Source organism: Schistocerca nitens, chromosome 2, assembly GCF_023898315.1.
Source record: "Schistocerca nitens isolate TAMUIC-IGC-003100 chromosome 2, iqSchNite1.1, whole genome shotgun sequence".
Lineage (NCBI taxonomy): Eukaryota > Metazoa > Arthropoda > Insecta > Orthoptera > Acrididae > Schistocerca > Schistocerca nitens.
The window spans coordinates 344,679,905-344,704,595 of NC_064615.1; the positions used below are offsets into that span (position 1 = coordinate 344,679,905).

The 24,691-nt window shown below is 38.5% G+C and overlaps 1 protein-coding gene across 2 annotated transcripts in view; it reads left to right on the forward strand.

The window, feature by feature from the left end:
* The window catches only part of LOC126236155 (coatomer subunit delta), a 131,200-nt gene that overhangs the window by 22,561 nt on the left and 83,948 nt on the right, over positions 1-24,691 (forward strand). For both annotated transcript variants that reach the window (XM_049945241.1, XM_049945242.1), the window contains 3 exons: positions 271-494; positions 15,886-16,065; positions 18,606-18,814. In XM_049945241.1, coding sequence (XP_049801198.1) covers positions 271-494; positions 15,886-16,065; positions 18,606-18,814 — 613 coding nt within the window. The remainder of the gene's footprint in view (positions 1-270; positions 495-15,885; positions 16,066-18,605; positions 18,815-24,691) is intronic.

Below are 24,691 nucleotides of genomic sequence, written 5' to 3' on the forward strand. Positions count from 1 at the left end.
TATAATATATATATATATATATATATATATATATATATATATATATATATATATATATATATATATATATATATTACAAAATGCATATAAAGGTGTAACAGAATAGGTGCACTTACATTCTTGTAATTATTGGCCTGTGATGTATGACACTGTAAGATGTTGTTGTGATGTGCAGCTAATTCATGTATATCACTGATGCTCTAATAAAACTAGAATTTCCGTAGGTACTTCTTGCATACTAACACATATTCTGATGTTTCCATTTTTCAGCTCTGGTATCCCGGCAGTTTGTGGAAATGACTAAAGCACGTATTGAAGGCCTATTATCAGCATTTCCGAAGTTGATGTCAACAGGCAAGCAGCACACTTTTGTTGAAACTGAGTCAGTACGATATGTGTACCAACCCTTGGAAAAGCTCTACATGCTACTCATTACCACAAAAGCCAGTAACATCCTGGAAGACCTCGAGACACTTCGTCTATTCTCCAGGGTGGTTAGTATTTGTTTTTATCTGTGTCGTTAGGGGAGTTTGAATATGCTATAGCTACTTTTTATTCTTTTATAAGAAAGCCTGAAGAGAGGTGGCAGTATATTAATGGAAAACTATACAGGAGCTACCGAGCAAAATGTCGTATATTACTGCCATGAAAGAAATAAACTCGGAGTAAAATAGCTGTAAATCACAACCCCTCAGTGCCCAGGGTACTCAGCCAGTAATGGCTGGGTACAGACATGTCAACCTTGAGACCCCAAGCTGAGGTTAAGTCAGCATTGCCAGTCCTGTAGTTCTGTAAGCTCTGGAAATGTTTCAGCAATCACCGCTGGGTGTGATAGTAGAACAGTGTGTGTATGGAAACAGGGACTTGGCTTAATCATGTGGATCATAAGGAATGGACTAATTGCACACGAGTTGGACACTGATGGGATGACGATAATGGGCAACCTCTGGTGCACCTGCAGCACCACTTCAAGTATCAGGCTTTCCCATACAAGTAAGGCTCTGTTTAGGTAGATGTGTCTTACCATAGCTCCTCATTGGTACGGTTATGGGTCCCAACATCAAACCAACACAGTTTTAAAGGTCTGGGTGGACTGGATGAGATCACCATCACCCTTAAAACATAGGGGATTTGATGAGCTAGTTTTCTGCAAAATAATGTACCAGGTGTACCAGTATGAAATGAGTGTTTTTTGTGAAAATAAAACACTAATTTTGAATTGAAAAGTAAAAACATTTTATTCAAAGTACTGACCATTGCTTTCTATACATTTTGACCACCTTTCTGGCAATTTGTGGACACCACACCAATAGAAATGTTCGTCTTTTGAAGCAAACAATTCAGGCACCCAATTTTCGACTTCTTCCTAGGAATCAAAGTGTTCCTCAGCCAATGCGTGTCCCATTGATGAAAACAAATGGTAGTCGAAAGGGGCCAAGTCTGGTGAATACGGCGGGTGGAGTAGCAGCTCCCAGCCAAGTGTTTTGATTGTATCCTGAACCAGTTTTGCTTTGTGTGCAGGTGCATTGTCGTGTAAAAAACTTACTTTGCCATGTCTTCTGGCCCATTCTGGTCTTTTTTCGATCAATGCATGGTTCAAATTGATCATTTGTTGTCTGTAACAATTAGTATTCACAGTTTCACTGGGTTTTAGAAGCTTATGATACACCATACCTTTCTGATCCCACCAAACACAGAGCATTGTCTTCTTGCCGAATCGATCTGGTTTTGCAGTCGATGTTGATAGTTGTCCCGGATTAACCCATGATTTTTCCCGTTTAGGATTCTTAAAATAAATCCATCTTTCATCGCCAATAACAATTTGATGCAAAATTGATTTTCTTTCATGTCTTTGAAGCAAAATTTGACAAATGGCTTTTTGGTTATCCATCTGTCTTTCATTCAGTTCATGTGCCACCCATTATCCACACTTTTGGATCTTTCCCATAGCTTCCAAACGGCCAGAAATTGTTTGATGTGCAACATTTAGCATTGATGCCATTTGCTTCTGACTCAAAGTATCATCTTCATCCAGTATTGCTTGCAATTCGGCATCTTCGAAATGTTTTGGTGGTCTTCCACGTTCTTCATTTCTTACATCAAAATCATTGTTTCTGAACCGTTGAAACCATCTTTTGCATGTTGCTTCTGATAGAGCATGATCACCATATGCCGTGACAAGCATTCGATGCGACTCTGCAGCACTTTTTTTCGAATGAAAACAAAAAATTAATGTTTTCCACAAATCATCACTTTCTGGTACAAAATTTGACATTGCTAACATGATGAAAACATATGATGTTGTTTGTTCCATGACTTGATGTATACTAAATATCTTTGACAGATGTCATACCAACCAAACAAAACAAAATTAAGGCTCGTTCACAACAAATGTTCCTTATTGACACATTTGTATCTTAACGCTCATTTCATACCGGTACACCTGGTAATTATATCAAAGGTGAATTACTGCTAAAATATGTATAATGTAATTGAATAAGTAAAAAATATACTCGCTAAGAAACAGGAGCAGAGCATACACGTAAAGGTATTGAAATTTGCAAGCTTTCAGAGCCAGTGGCTTCTTTTGGGCGGATGTGTTGAAAGGAAAGGAAGAGGAAGCAAAAGAAAAGGACGTGCAGTGTTTAGGAAACGGAGAGTTCGGAAGTGTTGCCCAGAACCCATGGTCATGGGAGCCTTACCAGACAGGAGGAGAAGGAAAGAGAGTCTTTCCAAACCAAAGACGCATGCTTATACTGTTGACATTTGCACTGTTGTGCACTGTTTTCCGTACAGTTCAGATAAAAGGCAATTGGGGCAAGAAAACAAACTAAATGCAATGAACCTGTAACAATCTGCCGGAAACCATGGGACCCTTATACCGAAATACTCAGAGGAAATCCCTAAACAACCTCTGAAAGTTTGTCACTGGACTTCTTGTTCACCCTTTATGTTTGGGCAGATTACCACTATGTACCAGAGCATCCCTTTTAGCTGTCATTGTGACCTTTTAATTTGCAAGTATCTTACTACTACTACTGCTGCTGCTGCTGCTGCTACTACTACTACTACTACTACTACTACTACTACTACCACCACTACTACTACTAGTAGTAGTGAGATGAGAAAACTTGTCTTCTAATACTACTACTAATACTAGTAGTAGTAGTAGAATTAGAAGACAAGTTTTCTCATCTGAGCATCAAAATAACTGATGATGTCAGAAGTATAGAGGACACAAAATTCAGCCTGCAGATAGGCAGAATAAAATTCCTGAGTGAGATAAATATGTTAAATTTGAGTATTAGGAAGCCTCTTCTGAAAGTGTTGGTCTGGAGTGTAGTGCCTAATGAAAATAAAATATGAATGATAAAAAAGTACAGACAAAAATGATAGGTTTATTCAAGGGAGTGAATGAGTGTGAGTATGAGTGTAGAACTGTAAAGTGAGACAAGGTTTGAATGCAGTATAATGGATGTAGGTTCCATTAATTATGCAGAAATGAACAGACTACTGTGGAGTGCTGCGCCAAACCTGTCTTTGGACTGAAGACTACACCACAATGAGAATGAAATGGTTTTTATGAAGCATGGTATTACAGAACTGAAGAAAATTAAAACTATGTTAGTGAATTACTCTGATGCTTCATGGTATAAGTTTCATACTCGAGGGCAAAACTCGGAAATATGTTTCACCAATATTTATCTGTCAAGAACAAGTTTTTGTCTTATTAGACCATTGCTAAATTGCAGTGCTAGTTACCTTTTACCTTGTAGCAACAAGTTTGCAATAAATAGTAAGGAGGAAATGTAGTTTGTGATATTTTTGTCCTTAAACAGTTCACAAGTAAATTATGTTTATCTCATTAGCTGCTCCTTGTATACATTACCTGTCTATTTGGCTTCTATGTTTGCAGATTTCTGCTTACACCTTAGAACCCGATGTTCATTGTAAATAAGCCTCCAAAGCCTTTATTTGTGTAATTTAAAGTAACTTCTGCCTTTAAGCAACAGTCATTTTATTTGTGTAGGTCTCTGAATTTAGATCATATGAGCAGCACAAATGTAGTAGAATTTGAAAAGCAGGAGCACCTTTTAAAATAGCATGTGTATGTAATTTTTCTCCAACTGATCTTTATCACTGCCACTTGCAGAAAGCTTTCTCTTCAGCCAACACTGATATTCCTTTGAGTGGAAGATGTTAAAAAAAAAAGGGCATATCCATAAAGACATACACAACCACCTCATGTACAAATCTGTTTATGGGCAACCTGGAGGAGTACTTCTCAGGCACTTAAAATCCAAAACACCCCACCTGTTATATTCTGTGATACTATCTTCAGGATCTGGACCCAAGGGTAAGGCGATACCTCACTCCATCCACGTATTCAATGCCTCTCAAATCTATTTCAGTTAATCATCTTCAGTGTAATGAGCCACTTCTCTGGACACTGACTTCCCTCTTTGTGACAGTTATATAACTAGCTGCGCACACATTAAAACCCCTAACTATCAACAGTACTTGCACTTCTATAGCTACCATCTCTTCCTCCCAATCAGTGACCATCTGTGAAGCTCCACTTTCTGGATTTGTTTCCAGTACCACCCAAACAGGAACAGCTGAAGCACAACCTCCTCAAGGGCAATCCTACTCGTGCCCAGAAATGAAGAACATCCTCACCAAAATCTTGCACCTCAAAAACGTGTTATTGTACCTCACAACTTACAAAATTTCTTTTTCTTTTGCTGGCCCTCCTTCAGATCGCTGTCAAATTGATTATAGCCATGAGAGAGACATAGACCACGTGCGTGTTACATTCTCTTCCAGTTCTGTCATCAATATACCTTACTTCATTAGAACAAGAACTATGTGTTGAAGCAGATACATCACATATTAACAGTGTTGTGAATAATGCATGGTAGTTGTGTAGACATGACCACAAAGCTGAGGCCAGTGACCTCTGTCAAACACTGTGCTATTGCTTGTGAAGTGTAGATGTTTCACCACCCAGTGGCAGAGAATGCTGCTGCATACAAGAGAGTTCGCTTCAGCGACTGATTAATGACCTGTACCATCTGAATCCTCCCTTCACGTATCAGCATTCTAAATTGCACAGATGTGAAATACTCTTAGCTAAGTTGCTGATATTGATGAGTAATTTAATTTTTTTCAGATTCCTGTCTTCGACTAAAGTGTACTTTCCTTACTTGTATCCGTTGCAGCTTCTACATTGTAATAGATTATACTGGGGCCAGTAAAGAGGTACTTTTTTCTCTCCATGAAAGGAAATGTTTGTTCACTTAAAAGACATAAATTCACTTTTATTGGATACCTCCATAAAAAATAGATAAATATTCTATGCCAAGTGCAAAACCTTCAGGAGTGTTTCTCTCTTGCGTCTCAGTGGCTCAGCATACCCCCTAAAAATTACTATCACTCTTGATGTCTCCTGTGCTGTTTCTGTCAGTCTGCAATTAATTCAAGGGAAAAAAGTGATTTCCTCTAATGCAGCCAGTCTCAGTATCTTTATTGTCATCCAAAAAGTTGTTAATACTAGCCATTGCTGTGACACTAAGAACAGTTCCAGCTGTGCACTGTCCACTTACAGTAACCAGAGTATGTTTATCATGGCAATGACATTACAGCAACCCAACTGACTTGATTACTTTCTGAATGTTTTTTTGCTACAGTTTTTACCCAACAAAATATTAAAAGTTCTTTAATTCAGCCAGCAAGTTTTAACATGTTAACACAAGTTTTGTCACTAATTCATTGATGATAATGATGACAAGGGTGTCTTATTTAAGTAATTTATACCTGGTTAACCTCACATATATGAACTAGTGGATATGTTATCACAGGGCGTATATGACCCGGGAGATCCGGGAAAAACCCGGGAATTTTTTCATCTGGGAGAAAAATGGGAAAAACACGGGAATTTTTTAGAATTCAGGGAATTTTTTGTTATCTTGGTTTTCAGTTAAATTCTTGTAGTTTTGACTGGTAAAAAGCGATACTCTAACAAACGATGTTACTGTATCCCACTACTACAGAATAATGCTGCAACAATAAAACATGAACAAGGAAAAAAAAAAAACGAAAATAAAACATAAATTGCAAAGGAAATGTGCCACATACAACAAAACACAGTGCTCATACAAGCATCTGCCAACAGCAAAATGCGTCAAAGGCTTTAGGAAGACTATGCAATGCTTAATAACAACATATTGCCTCTGATGAGCGTGACGTCACAACTGTTTACATTAGATTTGTTTTAGCAGTTACGAGCAAGCTCTTGCGCATGTGCAGTTGAGTTACGTATGAGTAGTACCTTCTCCCACTTCTGGCTACAGAAACTTGGCTGTTGGCTGTGTAAGCAGTCGCAGCAAGCAGCTAGATGCACCTGGAAAAAATGTTACTGCCAGATTCACGCATGTGCAGCTTGCCTGGACCTCTGAGTGACGGGGGGGGGGGGGGGGGGGGGGCAAACCGAGGTATCTGACCAGGGCGACAATTATGTGGGGGGAGGGAGGGGTGCCAAATTCATATTCTTCAGGAGAAAAAACCTTGTTTCACAAAGCGCCTAGCATCCAGCGCACATTGGTCTATCGGTTACTCATATGATTTTTGAAACGCATCTCTGTTGCTTTTTGAACATACTCTGTAAGTTAATTTCTGAATGAATCATAAGTTGATTTTTGAATGCTTGCATAGTGTACGTGATGTCTCTGTCAGAGAATCCTCGTCGCATCTAGAAATAAACTTTCCTGCAGGAAAAATGGGACCGGGCCATATGAGCTGAGCGGAGTAAAGCCGAATGAGTGAACGCCAATCGATGTCTGATTATGTGGTTGATTAGATTTGCAAATGATCAGCATTGTTATAATTACTAGCGATATCTATAGATTCGGACTACCAGAGTGGAAATAAACGACTAACATGAATAACAGGGAAGAAAGATTATGTATTATCTTCGTGGTGTACCCAAGAAAACGAAACTTTGTCAGAAAATTTTTGGCCAGATTGCTACACTAGTAAGGGCCAGTTGTACAGGCCCCATCTAGCATCCGCTTAAGTTCTATTGTGGAAGTAGTGCAGAAAATGGCTGGTACGAACATAACAACGCCTAACCGGATAATAATCAGGGATAACTAAACTGGTGGTTTTGGCAGAGTTACTGAAGTTAACCGGTGAACAAGTTTTGACTTTGACAAAGGCAGGAATCGTTCTAGAATTAGTCATGACAATATTGCTTCTTAAAACGAGGAAGGAGAAGAAACAGGGTCATCACACTCACACAAATGATTGGAAAAGAGCACAGGTAGTCCCAGTCTTCAAGAAGGGTCGTCGAGCAGATGCGCAAAACTATAGACCCATATCTCTGACGTCGATCTGTTGTAGAATTTTAGTACATGTTTTTTGCTCACGTATCATGTCGTTTCTGGAAACCCAGAATCTACTCTGTAGGAATCAACATGGATTCCGGAAACATCGTTCGTGTGAGACCCAACTCGCTTTATTTGTTCATGAGACCCAGAAAATATTATATACAGGCTCCCAGGTAGATGCTATTTTCCTTGACTTCTGGAAGGCGTTCGATACAGTTCCACACTGTCGCCTGATAAACAAAGTAAGAGCCTACGGAATATCAGACCAGCTGTGTGGCTGGATTGAAGAGTTTTTAGCAAACAGAACACAGCAAGTTGTTCTCAATGGAGAGACGTCTACAGACGTTAAGGTAACCTCTGGCGTGCCACAGGGAAGTGTTATGGGACCATTGCTTTTCATAATATATATAAATGACCTAGTAGATAGTGTCAGAAGTTCCATGCGGCTTTTCGCGGATGATGCTGTAGTATACAGAGAAGTTGCAGCATTATAAAATTGTAGCGAAATGCAGGAAGATCTGCAGCGGATAGGCACTTGGTGCAGGGAGTGGCAACTGACCCTTAACATAGACAAATGTAATGTATTGTGAATACATAGAAAGAAGGATCCTTTATTGTATGATTATATGATAGCGGAACAAACACTGGTAGCAGTTACTTCTGTAAAATATCTGGGAGTATGCGTGCGGTACGATTTGAAGTAGAATGATCATATAAAATTAATTGTTGGTAAGGTGGGTACCAGGTTGAGATTCATTGGGAGAGTCCTTAGAAAATGTAGTCCATCAACAAAGGAGGTGGCTTACAAAACACTTGTTCGACCTATACTTGAGTATTGCTCATCAGTGTGGGATCCGTACCAGATCAGGTTGACGGAGGAGATAGAGAAGATCCAAAGAAGAGCAGCGCGTTTCGTCACAGGGTTATTTGGTAAGCGTGATAGTGTTACGGATATGTTTAGCAAACTCGAGTGGCAGACTCTGCAAGAGAGGCACTCTGCATCGCAGTGTAGCTTGCTGTCCAGGTTTCGAGAGGACACGTTTCTGGATGAGGTATCAAATATATTGTTTCCCCCTACTTATACCTCCCGAGGAGATCACGAATGTAAAATTAGAGAGATTCGAGTGCTCACAGAGGCTTTCTGGCAGTCATTCTTCCCGCGAACCGTATGCGACTGGAACAGAAAAGGGAGGTAATGACAGTGGCATGTAAAGTGCCTTCCGCCACACACCATTGGGTGGCTTGCGGAGTATAAATGTAGATGTAGATTATGGAAGAATATGACGATTCCAAATTTATATAAAAATCTTGTACTACTACTTTCTGATTTCATGCTCGGGAAACTGGAGCCTATGATTGAAATGTGAAACTATTTTCTAACATAAAGCTGTTTGCTTGTAGTAGGCCTAATACGCATTTTATGTTGGTCTTCATGAATTATATTGTGTTGTGTTATAGAAATGACCATTTGTGCCAAAACAGTCTCATTTATTTGGTGTGTATTACAATTGTTGCAATGTTAGAAAGGCCTGTTTTGTTTTATCTAGCAGACAGTGACAAAATAGACGTAATCAGATGGAGAAACCACACCAGTCTTGGGTACTATTTGTATTAACAAGTTACACAGTATTAGACAACGATATTTCAATTTTTCATGTAGCAAAACATTGATGAACTTTGATGAGGTAATAGATTCTTTCGCAGAAAGGAAAGCACGCCATGTAAAGCTGTAGCAAGATCAGAGAGAAAACAATGCTAGGAGCTAAGGACTGAAGAAATGTTTACTGTCTTGCTTGTCTCTTGTCTCTACTGGTTGTATGTATGCTATGTTTTATGTCACCCAAAACGGAAAGTTATTAGGTAACAGGCAATAAAGAGTGCAAATTTTTGAAGAGTTCTTGTTTTCCCGATTAGAAATAATCCCATCCAGTAATAATTGCGTTTTTTTTTTTAAAGAGGGGCAGGATGTCAAACCGGGCGACTGGGAGCAGGAGAGGCAGCACAGGATGTTTTAATGTCCATTGTCCTGAATATAGATGATGTGCCCTACAAAATGAACATATTTTTGAAAATTCGATTTTTTTTTTTTTATTAATTTTTGACAACGTATCTCAAACGCTCGAGGGAGGGGGCTGGGGGGGGGGGGGGCACCACTATCTAGGATTGCCACAGTTTGGAAATATCGTAGATCTAGGGCTGATGTGTAGAGCAGTCTTGAGTTATAGTGGGAAAGTGTGTAGTCTCCACGTGACCCCTGTTTACATTTAATGATTTTGCTGTTTCCTCTTCGTTTACTGCTCTCACGTCAAATGAAAACAAGACGGATATCTGTAGCTGGGAGCTATCAAGTGAATTAAAATACATTCACATAATTATGGAAGGCTAATATATGCTATTAGTTTCAGATTTTATTTTATTTCCACTTTTCTGGCAGTCATGCATTAATTGCCTTGTAGAACAATGAAGTTATTTTCATTGGTTTGCTAAAGGAAATTTTTTTTTACGCTGAGGCAGTCAATGTATTTGAAACGAAGTGTTTAGTTCCACACTATTGGCTAATTTCAACTGCTTGCTGCATTTCAAGTGCACGTTTTCATCTTCTACTGGTACTCCAAGAAAATTTACATCCCGAAACCCACACTGAAAAGGTTAATATTAGGTCGAGGCCCACTTCATTGGGAATCTGGACATACGAATGTGCTCTTTAAGTATGCACTTTAAATGTGCCATTTTAGTATGGTTCACGAAATTCCGATGCTCTTGGAGTATCCTCTGGTGTCTTTTTTCTTTTATGACATAATGTAAGATCTTTTAATGTTTTACATGTATGAACATATGGGCTTCCTGCATCATAGTAGCTGCCAAAGCGCGGTGGCACTTGTTACCTGGCGCTCTGTGACAACTACTGTAACGAACCTATTTTTAACAGGTCGCGGGAATATATTTCAAATGGTGCTTTGAAAAGCGTTACTTTCAAATTAAATTTCCTTTTACGCAATGTGACTATGTGCGAGAATGTACGATGAATTTCTTAAATCGCAGAGCATTTGATGACGAGCCATTTAGAAGTATTTCGAGCCCAGAAGATCAGACATTAATGTCGTTATTATGAGCAAATTGATGTAGTGCTACGGGATGCTTTCTCTCCTCTGCAGTAGCTAATTTATTTGTGGAAAACTCTGAGGACAAGCCACTGGACTCAGCTACACTTTTTACTGGCACCTTTTTGTGATATTTATTAAAGTGTAACACGCGTATAAAAAAGATCAACATTATATGTGAAAGCTTAGCTTCTCTTGCAGCTTATAAACCTTAGAGACCAGTATTATATGTGAAAGCTTTTCTTTTCTTGTAACAACACTATATATATTAATTTAAAACATTAACTTTTCCTGTTTGTGTGTCCGCACTACTTAGCAGTGATGTTGCTATTAGCTGACAACATCACGTGTCCTGTGCTCTGAATATCCGCTGTCATCGGCTGGCCGGATCACGTGACATGAGCTATGACTGGCTTACAAAACCGCATCGCAATCTCGAATGGTTCGGAAAGTGACATGCGGTGTTTGGTGGAATTCGAATTTATACTTTCATAATACGAACATATGCAGCGTACATGTTGCTGCGCATCAAAAATCTTTCCAACAGGGGTTTTCTGCCCTAAGTTTCGTTTTCTAAAGTGCCGGGAAATTCTACACCCATGTATAAAAACATAACCATTCAAAGAATTGATAAATTTTACTGTTCCGAGGAAAAATACTTAATAACAATAAATACTTATTAACATGGAAAAAGTGTTTTCATCCAGGAGAAAGTGTATTTTTAACTGGGAAATATCCAGGAATTTTCTTTCCTTGTCCACATATACACCCTGTATCAACTTGTGTTTATGTTGTACTGGGTGATTCAGCTGCTCCTACCGATGTCGAATTATGCAAACTATTAGTCCTTTTAATAAAAAAAAAAAGGACATTTTTATTGGAAATTTAATGTGGTTAAAGGGGATACTTTAGAAAAGAGGCCATAGTTGACAAGTTATTAAAAAAATGTACAAAAGTGACCTTCAAATGCATCCCTACTCAACCACCACTGCTAAGGATTTCTAGCATATTATTCATGGCACTCCCACCAGCAACTGTACAAAAATTTGGGACTGCACAAATTATTTTCTACATTCAACATTTTTTAAGTCTTCATTGAAAGGCCTTGTTACACGACCATCTTCGCCAAGCACTTACAAATTGTAAAATTGATGTTTGTGTAAACTTTACGTAACAGTTTTGTGAATTTTAACAGCATAAAATAAACAATTACTTTGTTATAGTCATACGGCCTTCTGACTGCGAAACTAATGTGCTTCTAAGGAATAAGTTTGAATCAAATGGACATTGTAATTAGTTGTTGCATAATGTATATATAAGTGGTTGTTCTTTTGTGATCCTCATGGGCATGTTTAATAAAGTTAACAAAATAGCCAACTATGTTGGTGGTGTAATAGCCCAATTAGAAGAGACCAGAAAAGATCGAATATCGAGAATAGCTTGTGTAATTGGAAATTTTTGTGCAGTGTTAGAAGGGAGTGCCATGAACAACATACTAGGAATTCTGACTGGTGAGGGATGAGTGTGGGAATGAAGGCACGTTTGAAAGCCAGCTTTGTACGTTTTTCTTGAATAATTCGAAAACTGTGGCCTGCAGTCAAAACATATACTAGTACAAAATGTAACAACATTAAATTTCCTATGAAAAAGGTCCCATTCATTTTATCTGGAGCACTAGTAGTTTGCATGTAATAAGTGAGAAAATGTTAAAATCTTGCATGTGATTTTTGAAGGCCAGATATAAAATTGCAGGTTGCATAAAATGACACTGGTAGGGGGCAGCTGTATCACCCTGTATAGACTGCTGTTTGTTTACTAATACCCTTCAATACATACTTTGCTTGGGCAATTCTTCTGACCTCAGTTTCCACTAGACATTGTCCTACACCTTTGCCCATCCATGTTAACCCCATTTCTCCTGCTCCTTTCCTCTCTCCCTCCTTGAACTTTATACAAAGCAACTGTCCCTGACTTCTCCAGGATGAGCTTCTTGTGGTAACGTATTCCTATCCGCCCCATCTATCCCTCCCTTTTCCTAGCTCCTACTGCTCCCAATCCCACACTACTTCCAATTTTGTTCCATCTGCCCACCTGACTGCACACTTCCCAATACAGTAATTGTCTTTACTCATTCCATTGTTTACATTCCTACATGAATTTCAAAAAGAAATCATGTTTTTGTAGTGTGGTGTATGGAAAAGTTTTTCCTCCCTCGTAGGGTTTTTATTTATTATTTTATTTATTTATTTTATCATTGAACATATAAAAAGAAACCATATCCAGTTGATACTTCCCTAGTTTATCTGTAACATCAAGAAGCACAATTTTTTATCACCTACAGCTGGAGCAGAGATAGAAAGGATAATATGTAGTAAAATAAAGAAAAAATCATCAGCAGGAGAAAACATGATCCCTTGCTTCCTTCTCCATAGATGTAGTAAACTTACTAGTAAGCCACTCTCTCACATAATAAATGCTTTATTTTTTGATGCAAAATTTCCAAGAAAATTTAAAAAGACAAAAATCATACCCGTACATAAAAAGGGATCTAAAGAAGATCCTGGCAACTACTGTTCAGCTGCAATGTTCTCAGTATCCAGTAAAATATTTGAGCATGGAATGGCTGCCAGACTAAACTCGTTTCTTAGGAAGAAACTCATTTCTTCTGCTCAGTATCGTTTCTAAGAAAATAAATGTAAGGTACTGGAGGGGACTAAGAAATGCCGTTAAGGTCCTAGACCCAATGAAGGGAAATGCCTGATCTACACCTCCACACGGTAGTGTGTGGGCAACGTCACTTCATGTGATGGCTAACATAGACAGGGACCGAGGGATGACCGGGATAACTCATCACCCCAGCATTTGCTGGACAGGGCACCTTCTTGCACTGGAAATGAGAAATGATTTCCAAAGGCGGAAGAACCAGCTGATGGTCAAGGACATAGGATGTGGAAGGCAACGGGAAACCACCACATTAAAGAACTACGATTATCCCAAGCATCAGCAGTAAACCATGTCAGTATCTTCTGTAAAATTTTCCGGAGATAAAATAGTCCCCCAATCGGATCTCCTGGTGGGGACTGCAAAAGCTACAGACAACGTGAAGGAAAAGAATCCCAATTTTAACATAGCCACTTGGAATGTGAGAACACTGCTTCAGTGTAGCAGCTAGAAAATGTAAAACTTGAAATGGAATGACTGGAAATCGATATCCTAAGCATATCGGAGATGAGATGGCCCCAACCAGTTGATTTCTGGTCTGGAGAATACAGAGTCATTCACACCAGAACTGACCAGAATAGACCAGGAATGGGAGGAGTTGGAATAATTTCGAGGAAAAACTATGTGGGTGAAGAACCGGAGGAAGCCGTTGTTGGCAAATATGGACTTGGAAGAAGAGATTAAAGAGGAGATCGACTAATCGAGTTCTGCTCGAGGAACCAATTAGTTGTTGCAAACACACTTTTCCAACATCACAAACGAAGAAGATACACATGGAAGGCCCCTGGAGACCTGGGGAGAAAACAGATTGATTACAGTCTAGTGAAAGCAAGTTTTAGGAACCAGATAAAAGAGTGCAGGAGCCATCCATATGCAGACATAGGCAGTGATCGTAACCTGGTCCTGATGAAAAGTTCTCTGAGATTCGAACGTTTGAAGAAGAAGCCAGTAAAACTTAAATGGGAACTAGAAAAACTGAAAACTCAGGGACTGGCAAAGCGCTGTGCTGATGAAACAGACAACCTAGCTAAGAATTTTCAACATGGTGGAGTAAATGAAGACTGGGATCAAATTAAATCTGCTATATAAAAAGCAGCAGAAAAGATAGTTGGAAGAACTGAACCCAAAAACAAGAGGAAATGGATTACAGCAGATATTATTGAGCTTACAGAAAACAGGAGATTATACAAAAATGCAACTGATGAACAAGGAAAAGCTGAAGAAAGAAGACTAAGGAACTTAGGTAACAGAGAAGCAAGGAAAGCAAAAGGAAATTTTCTTGAAGAAATGTGCAGAGAAGTGGAAGAAAATATGCAAAACAGAAGAACTGATTTATCCTACAAAACTGCAAATCAATTTTTTAACAAACGTAAAACAACACACTCAGGTACAATAGAAAATAAAGAGGGGAAAATGCTGTTTGGTGAAGACATGGTGAAGAAATGGAAAGAATACATAGAGGAGTTATATCCCGGAACACCTCTTTCGGAGGAAGTAATAGGAAGAGAAGAGCTAGTAGACGAAGATGACAAGGGAGATAACATTCTGCAAGAAGAATTTGACAGAGCCCTAAAAGAACTACGAGACAACAAAGCAATGGGTATTGATGACATCCCTACAGAACTAATAAAGAATGCCGGTGACAGCATGAAAATGATGCTGCTTACTTATTAGGTCCATCTATAACACAGGAGAGGTACCGACAGACTTCCAGAAATGTATCATTGTTCCTATACCAAAGAAGGCAGCAGCTACAAAATGCGAACAATACCGAACTCTAAGCCTAATATCACATGCATAAAAAAAAAAAAATTGTCATTATTAGTTTCAGGCTAATTAGTGAGGGATGAGCTAAATACCAGCACATTGACTTACATGTGTCATGCTCTTTTCCATTCAGTACTAAGTTACAGAATCATTTTTAGGGGTCACAGTACCAAATGAATGAAATTATTCAAACTGCAAAAAAAGCAGCGAGAACAGTGTTGTACAACCATCAAAGGCAAACCTGTAAACCACTCTTTGAAAACATAACTGTTCTCCCTAGTCAATACATTTTTCAACTGCTCTGCTTTTTTAAACAAAGTATCAATAGACTGGACTAGAACCTGGATACTCACCACCGTGACACAAGGCCAAAGAGATAGAAAGGTCAGTTCCCCATTCAACTAAACTGTACAATAACAGTGTGAAGTGTATGGGAACCAAATTTTATAACCATCTTCTGGAAGAAATATAAATTATTCAAGATCCAACTAAAGAAAAAACTTCAAGACCAATGTTAACAAAGCATTGCTTCTACAGTGTACAAGAATCTCTTCAGTGTGATCTATAAACCAATGTGATGTATACTAAGTGAACCATTGTTGTGTGTGTACATGTTCTTTATTATGTTGTACACTTCTGTATATTGAATGACTGAGTAAGAATACATGTATAATATATCTTCTGTGTGATATATACTGTGTGTAACAATGTTGTACGTGTGTGTATTTTTCGTCATCTGCTTGACTTGTACCATATTATGTTGTACAGTTCTGTACATTGAATGATTGAGTGGATTGACAAAGATACAATACTATTGTATGAGTAATTTGTAAAACAGACAAGAGAACTTATTTTGAAGTGTAATTAAATTCTCATAATTTCCAAAATTATTCTCGTTGTACTTGCAGATCCCAGAGTACTGCCGAAGCATGGATGAAGCGGAAATTGCTGATAATGCATTTAATCTCATTTTTGCATTTGATGAAATTGTAGCTTTGGGCTACCGGGAAAGTGTGAACCTAGCACAAATTCGCACCTTTGTGGAAATGGACTCCCATGAAGAAAAGGTTTACCAAGCTGTGAGACAGGTATAACAGATAACAGATATTACATATATTATCAATTTTCAGTGTCCAGAATCCCTTTATTCACTGTACTTAATTTTTCATAAGATTCCAGTGAATGTAAAAAGTTATTTGGTTTCTGTACATGAATGAGAGGGGAAAAAGCTAACCATCAGGTAATAGCTTGAATGCCATAATTGTCAAAGAAGATAATCTATTAGCTATGTTGTGATTGGTGTGGTTTTGAAGTTGCCATTCAACTATAGAGAATGACGACTTTTTCGGGATGAAAAGTACCTACTGTGTCAAATTCAGATTGAGATTTTATCCGATTTTGATACAGACGTTTACTGAGAACTACTTATTCTAGGATTCCATTTCTAAAGACTTCGTAGCCATATTAGCAACTTTTGTGCCCACCCTCTGTGGGTGCATTGTCAACAGGAAGCTCTAGATTACCACACTTCCTTTGTCAGAAAAGTTCTAGGACAGTGTTTTTTTTTATTTCTGAGTTTTCAATAATAAGAAAGAACAAATGTTGTTTTTGTGACCTGGTATGTGCACGTCCTTGGAATGATCTTTTCCATGTTTCTGCGCAAACTCAACATGTGGCAACTTGTGCTTAGCAACACACTGTTTGAGTTCTTGGTGCAATAGTTATAGTGGCACATGGGTGCTGATTGTGAGCAAAGAGTGAACATTAAAGTTTGTGTTAAGCTTGGGAAAACTCCTAGTAAAACATGTACAATGATTAAGCAAGCATATGCAGGTTAGTCACTTTCAAGAAGTCATGTTTTTGAGTGGCACAAAAGGTTTTGCGAAGGCAGATTCATTGCAAGACGATGCGAGAGCTGGTTGCCTATCTACAGCACATACCAGTCCAAACATGGAGCATGCAAGGCAGTTATTACAAGAAGACAATTATGTAACTGTGTGTGTGATATCAGAACAATTTAATCTGGATTGTGATGTTTGTCATAAGATTTTATGCAAAGATTTAGGGAAACAGAAACTTTATGCAAAACTCATTTCTCAACACTAACAGATGAACAGAAAGAGGAAAGATAAAGAATTCCTGCTGAATTATTGAAAAGAGCCAGATGTGACCCTACATTTCTGTCAAAGATTACAGCTGGGGATGAAAGTTGGTGCTAAGTGTGACCCTCAAACACAGCGTCAAAGTGCCAAATGGCGAGTCCTGTATCACGAGCCTCGAAAAAAATCAAACGACAACCTGCGAGAATAGAGGCTCTGTTGATTGCATTCTTTGATAGTTAAGGATTAGTTAACCATGAGTATGTTCCTCCAGGTCAAACAGTGAACCAAACTCTTTAATCAAAGTCTTGAAACATTTGTGACGAGGAATTTGATATCGCCGCCCTGATTTGTGACATTCTCAGGACTGGTTCTTACTGCACGACAATACAATGCCCAATCTGCTTTATCTGTTAACAAGTATCTGGCCAGACATTCTGTTATTGCCATCCCACATCTGTCACATTTGCCTGACCTCTCACCTTACGATTTTTTCTTTTACCATGAGTAGAAAGGTGACGGAAAGGAAAGCTTAATCAAGATATTGCAGGCACCCAATGGGCTACGAAAAATGAGCTTACGAGCATTGTACTTGAAAATCTCCCTGCTTTCTTCCAAGATCTCCAGAAACATTGGTAACCGTGTATAGATAGCCAGGAGACTACTTTGATAGGAGCTAGGATCATACTTGGTAACTGCAATTATGAAAATTTTCTGGCAAAGGGGTTATAATCCCCATTTGTAGTACTGAAATTAATGTCCTTTGATCATAGTGACTGTGATAAAAGAGAAGCATTTATTTATCAAACACAAGCAGAAACAACTGGAGGACAGATGACAGATAAGCAACTTATACATTGTAGTCAGTTTATTGTTGTATAAATTAGCTGACAGTGTTAACTACAGTCTCTTCACCAAAATAAAAAGAAAACTTTCGTTATTTACCAAACTCTCCACTCTCCAGAATTTGTTCTTTGTGGTTTCTGTTGTTTCCTAAACTAAACACACCATAGAAAACATTTAGAGAGTGAAGAGCACAGAAGGTGGAAAGCAATGTCAGTGGAAGGACTGATGAGCTAAAATTGTGGAGTTTGAAGGAGCATACCCATAATGTGTGCCATCTTTTGCTAAGCAAACTTTGGGTATCTTTTAAACAGATTTTGTGTTCTTATTTTTTATGATATCATCTCTTAATTTTTCCAATAGTTTTGCTGTTGCCACTGTTCTTATTGAAATTATTGTGTGAGAAACCTGCCTCACTAATAATGCTTGTGTTGTGTGACACATATTGTTAAACTGCAATCAACTTCAAATATTTGCTTTTCACTGTTGCATTTCTCAAATTGAAGCTCTAATAAGCCTTGAAATAGGAATAAGGATTCATTTGTATTTGAGAAATTTATTATTGTCATTTTAGTGATATTGACTATGCTGACATACCATGTGCACTTTCTGTTTCACAAAGTGTTGCAGCAATTATAGAAGTAATGAATATACTAATGTGTGATGTTAACATTCCTCCATTTCAGACTCAAGAAAGAGAAGCGAAGAATAAGATGAGAGAAAAGGCGAAAGAATTGCAACGACAGAGGATGGAGGCCTCCAAAAAAGGCATAAAGAGTCCAGGGTATGGGGGAGGTGGCTTTGGAAGTGGTGCAGGATTCACACCTTCACCAATTGTTGGTGATTCAGCAAATTTGTCACCTGAAATTAGCAAACCCAGCTTCACTGCCATTCAGTAAGTAATCAGAAATATTTCACAAAGACCAGACTAGTAATCACACTGGATTAACTCTATAAAAGGTGGCAACATATTTTGTAAGCAGTTCCCTAACAAGCTCATCGCTTTTATCTCTACACATTATCCAAGGGCTGGAACTTAAGTAGTGGTAACTATTTATTCACAACCAATACAAAAGAGTTACATGTTTGCACCTGTTCCTGTCCTTCAAAGTAGTCACCAGCGTTGTGTAGAACCCGTTGCCAGCGATGTGGAAGGTGTAGTACACCATTAGTAGAACCTGTTCTGTTGATTGTACGAAAGGAGCGGTCTACTGCCTGTCGAATCTCTGGAACAGTTCTGAAGCGAATGCCATGAAGTGGTTTCTTCATTTTCGGACTCTTCCAACCCTCGTATTTCCACAATTCATGATTTGCCAGTTCTTGATGATGGCTTACTTAGTGAGTCAGTAACAAACTGATATGTTACCAGAACAATTACCAGGTGCTGACTCTTATACACAGGTTTTATGACAAGTGTATACGCAGAGATATAGACAGAATGGTTGGCAGGCACAAACGCCCAGGCCTATTTTCCATGATAAACAAGCTTAAGGATAACTGGTGAAATAATTAACTATGTATTAATTTATAATGATACAAATGTCAAATGTAGCACTAATGGCATTCTAATGAACCAAATAATGAAATGAAATGATCATATGGCATTGACGGCTGGGTGTCACCACCTGGGGATGTTTGGCTGCCTTGTTGCGAGTCTACTCAGTTGATGCCACATTGGGTGATTGGCACATGGCACATCAATGGCAGGCATTGAAAACCTTGTAACTCCATTTAGTTAAATTTTGTAGGTGAAGCAAAAACAGTTTCTTAAAAAATAATGTAAAGTGATACAGAAAATTGCTACATGTGTAACTGTGTAGTAGAAGCCTAGTTATTGACAGATTAGGAAAAATCCACACACTTCCAAAACTTTCTTTGATTGTGGAGTTACTGGCAACTGGAATTAAGAGTTTTCACAGGCAGAAGGAGCTATGAGGTTTTCATTGCCTACCATCTATATGTCGATAGTCAGTTACCAATTTCTCTTAAAAGAAAGGGTTTCATTTAAACTGAATGGTCCATTTGAATTAGCATAGCATAAATAATTTACCAACTAATAAGTCCTAATGAACTATTGTCTAACTTCACACATGAAAACAACAAACACATTGCCCCTGTTGTATCCCCAAACAACTAGCAATAAGTGAAAAGTTGTGGCGGAACCATTAGGCGCGTCTCCCCTTCGATGTCAGCACTTGCTCCGAGATCAGTTGACAGAGGAATGGTTGTGAGAGAATGTTCAAAAAGTGGCATACAACATGTAAGGCTAAAATTACAAAAAATAGTTAGCTGTGAACATGTGTATTGCACAATATGTACAAGAGAATTTTGAGCCAATGGTGTGACTGTGATCTGGAGTGTGCTGCTAAAGATGCTACAGCTTCATTCCATACTGCTAGATATGATATTTCAAAACCGCACATCTAAACTGGTAAAAAGTTGTATGACTCAAAATTTTTAGCTGTTTGAACTCAAATGTTGCATTCTTTGGCAAACATTGTGCAACAATAACGATGGATAGCTCAGATAGAAGTTAAATAAAACTTGATATTTCAATCTGGGGGAGGGAATTCAAGTTACACTTTCTAAGTTTCGATAAAGTGCAAGTGAAACTGCTCAAATTTTGACACACTATCTTTTGCAGTGTGTGGAAAAATGTAAACTTGAAGAAAAGTTGGATTGTTATACTGTTGAGAACTCTACAGCAATTTAGGTAGCGTGAAGAGAAAGGGGAATGAAAATGTTTTCAGAGTAGTTTGGAGTGATTTAGACAGACCTATTTGAGGAATTGGTTGCTCTGCCCACATGGTACATTAACCATTTCCGGGGGTGATGTTTAATGTTTGATGTTTAATGTTTCAGTAAGCTGGTAAGACTTTTAAGTAATTTCAAAAATATGTCCTTGTTTGGACCCAAAAAATATGGTGGGCCTTGTATTAATACACTACTTCAGAATCGGTTACAACTAATGAAAATACAGTGATGTACTTTCTTGAAATTATTGGGAGAACATGGTCAAGCGTTGCGTCGCTGCTTTTGGTGATCACTCAAAATATGCACGCCTGGCCTGTTGAAGGCATTCTAATGTAATATTGTCATGTGCAGTGAATAATCTCATTGTACAGGGTACAAACAAATCACACACTTAACTTAAACACATCAACAGAAAGTTCAGGCCAATGTCATATTAATATGCAGGCAGACAGTGAGCTTCCTGTTGATGTGTTTGTGTGTAGTATGTGATTTGTTTTTATTCTGTAGCTTATAGTTTTGAGTTGACTGTTTGCAAATTGCACTGTTGAAATATGATACACTTCTTATATTGACAAACAATTCTGTCACTAACAGAAGATCAGGGTTGTTTCTATCAGTATGCAAGACTAGGTAGCAAATTTTAGGGGCAAAAAATTAATTTCAAATCAAACAGCAAAAAATTGAGCAAATAAGAAGAAAAAATAGAAAAAAGGAAAAATTAAAACGCCAAATTGTTTTCAGAAGCATGCGGAGCATTTAGCAGTAAGTATTTACTTACTTTGATGAAAGTAAACAATTGCCTCTACCTACCTCAAAACTAAAGCAGTCGCTACTGAGTCCAAAAGGGAACATGCATTTTTGTGATTAAATAAGATAAATGTATTTGGTTGATTTCTAGTTGAAAATGTTCAGCACATTCCTCCTGTTTCAATTATTTTGGGAACTTCCACTAATTGAGGACAAAAAACAAGCAACTGATGACGTTTATTGTCCTCAGTCAGTTTTGTCGATTTTGAAGGAATGGAGAATAAAACATGAAAATTGAGGACTGTCCCAGAAAATGAAGACTTCTGGTCATGTAAGTTTAATGATTAAAAGGCTAACAGATTTGCATTGTTGTGCTGTTGCATGGTGGCAGAGGTGGAGGGGGGTGGGGATATTGTGGAGACCAATGGTAGTAAAAACGAGGGGGCATCATTTTTCAGTTCTTGTCTATGGCAAGAGAACATGCAGCAACGGCCCTGCAGAAGATACGGTATGTGACCTACATCAGCTCATGGTTGTCCAACGGAGACTATACATTCTTACATTATGTTCCAAAAAGTAATTAAAAATTGAAATAACTAAATGGTGTTTTGACTAGTAGGCCAGAAAATGGATGAACCAGCTAAAGAACATAGTCAGCATACAGTTTGATTTTAATCCATATTGCAATGTAGTTCACCTATGTTTATCAACCACCCCCCCCCCCCCCCCGGCCATGAACCATGGACCTTGCCATTGGTGGGGAGGCCTTCGTGCCTCAGTGATACAGATAGCTGTACCGTAGATGCAACCACAACGAGGGGTATCTGTTGAGTGGCCAGACAAATATGTTGTTCCTGAAGAGGGGCAGCAGCCTTTTCAGTAGTTGCAGGGTCAACAGTCTGGATGATTGACTGATCTGGCCTTGGGATGATTGACTGATCTGGCCTTGTAACACTAACCAAAATGGCCTTGCTGTGCAGGTACTGCGAATGGCTGAAAACAAGGGGAAACTACAGCCGTAATTTTTCCCGAGGGCATTCAGCTTTACTATATGGTTAAATGATGATGGTGTCCTCTTGGGTAAAATATTCCGGAGGTAAAATAGTCCTCCATTCGGATCTACTGGAGGGGACTACTCAGGAGGACGTTGTTATCAGGAGAAAGAAAACTGAAAACTGGCATTCTACGGATCGGAGCGTGGAATGTCAGACCCCTTAATTGGACAGGTAGGTTAGAAAATTTTAAAAGGGAAATGGATAGGTTAAAGTTAGATATGGTGGGAATTAGTGACGTTCGGTGGCAGGAGGGGCCAGACTTCTGGTCAGGTGAATACAGGATTATAAATACAAAATCAAATAGGGGTAATGCAGGAGTAGGTTTAATAATGAATAGGAAAATAAGAATGCGGGTAAGCTACTACAAACAGCATAGTGAACGCATTATTGTGGCCAAGATAGATACAAGGCCCAGGCCTACCACAGTAGTACAAGTTTCTATGCCAAGTAGCTCCGCAGATGATGAAGAGATTGATGAAATGTATGATGAGATAAAAGAAGTTATTCAAATAGTGAAGGGAGGCGAAAATTTAATAGTCATGGGTGACTGGAATTTGATAGTAGTGAAAGGGATAGAAGGAAATGTAGTAGGTGAATATGGACTGGGGGGAAGAAATGAAAGAGGAAGCCGCCTGGTAGAATTTTGCACAGAGCATAACTTAATCATAGCTAACACTTGGTTCAAGAATCATGAAAGAAGGTTGTATACATGGAAGAAGCCTGGAGATACTAGAAGGTATCGGATAGATTATATAATGATAAGACAGAGATTCAGGAACCAGGTTTTAAATTGTAAGACATTTCCAGGGGCAGATGTGGACTCTGACCACAATCTATTGGTTATGAAATGTGGATTAAAACTGGAGGAACTGCAAAAAGGTGGGAATTTGAGGAGATGGGACCTGGGTAAACTGAAAGTACCAGAGGTTCTAGAGAGCTCCAGGGAGAGCATTAGGAAACAATTGACAAGACTGGGGGAAAGAAATACAGTAGAAGAAGAATGGGTAGCTCTGAGAGACGAAATAGTGAAGGTAGCAGAGGATCAAGTAGGTAAAAACACGAGGGCTAATAGAAATCCTTAAGTAACAGAAGAGATATTGAATTTAATTGATGAAAGGAGAAAATATAAAAATGCAGTAAATGAGACAGGCAAAAAGGAATTCAAACGTCTCAAATGAGATCGACAGGAAGTGCAAAATAGCTAAGCAGGGATGGCTAGAGAACAAATGTAAGGATGTAGAGACATATCTCACTAGGGGTAAGTTAGATACTGCCTATAGGAAAATTAAAAGAGACCTTTGGAGAAAAGAGAACCACTTGTATGAATATCAAGAGCTCAGATGGAAGCCCCGTTCTAAGCAAAGAAGGGAAAGCAGAAAGGTGGAAGTAGTATATAGAGGGTCTATACAAGGGCGATGTTCTTGAGGACAATCTTACAGAAATGGAAGAGAATGTAGATGAAGATGAAATAGGAGATATGATGCCGTGTGAAGAGTTTGATAGAGCTCTGAAAGACCTAAGTTGAAACAAGACCCCGGGAGTAGACAACATTCCATTAGAACTACTGACAGCCTTGGAAGAGCCAGGACTAACAAAACTCTACCATCTGGTGAGCAAGATGTAAGAGACAGGCGAAATACCCTCAGACTTCAAGAAGAATATAATAATTCCAAGAAAACAGGTATTGATAGATGTGAAAATTACCTAACTATCAGTTTAATAAGCCATGGCTGCAAAATACTAACACAAATTCTTTACAGACGAATGGAAACCTGGTAGAAGCTGACCTCGGGGAAGATCAGTTTGGATTCCATAAAAATGGTGGAACATGTGAGGTAATACTGACCCTACAACTTGCCTTAGAAAATATATTAAGGAAAGGCAAACCAACGTTTCTAGCATTTGTAGACTTAAAGAAAGCTTTTGACAATGTTCACTGGAATACTCTCTTTCAAATTCTGAAGGTGGCAGGGGTAAAATACAGGGAGCGAAAGGCTATTTACAATTTGTACGGAAACCAGATGGCAGTTATTAAGAGTAGAGGGGAATGAAAGGGAAGCAGTGGTTGGGAAGGGACTGAGACAGGGTTGTAGCCTATCCCCGATGTTATTCAATCTGTATATTCAGCAAGCAGTAAAGGAAACAAAAGAAAAATTCAGAGTTCGAATAAAAATCCATGGAGAAGAAATAAAAACTTTGAGGTTCACCGATGACAT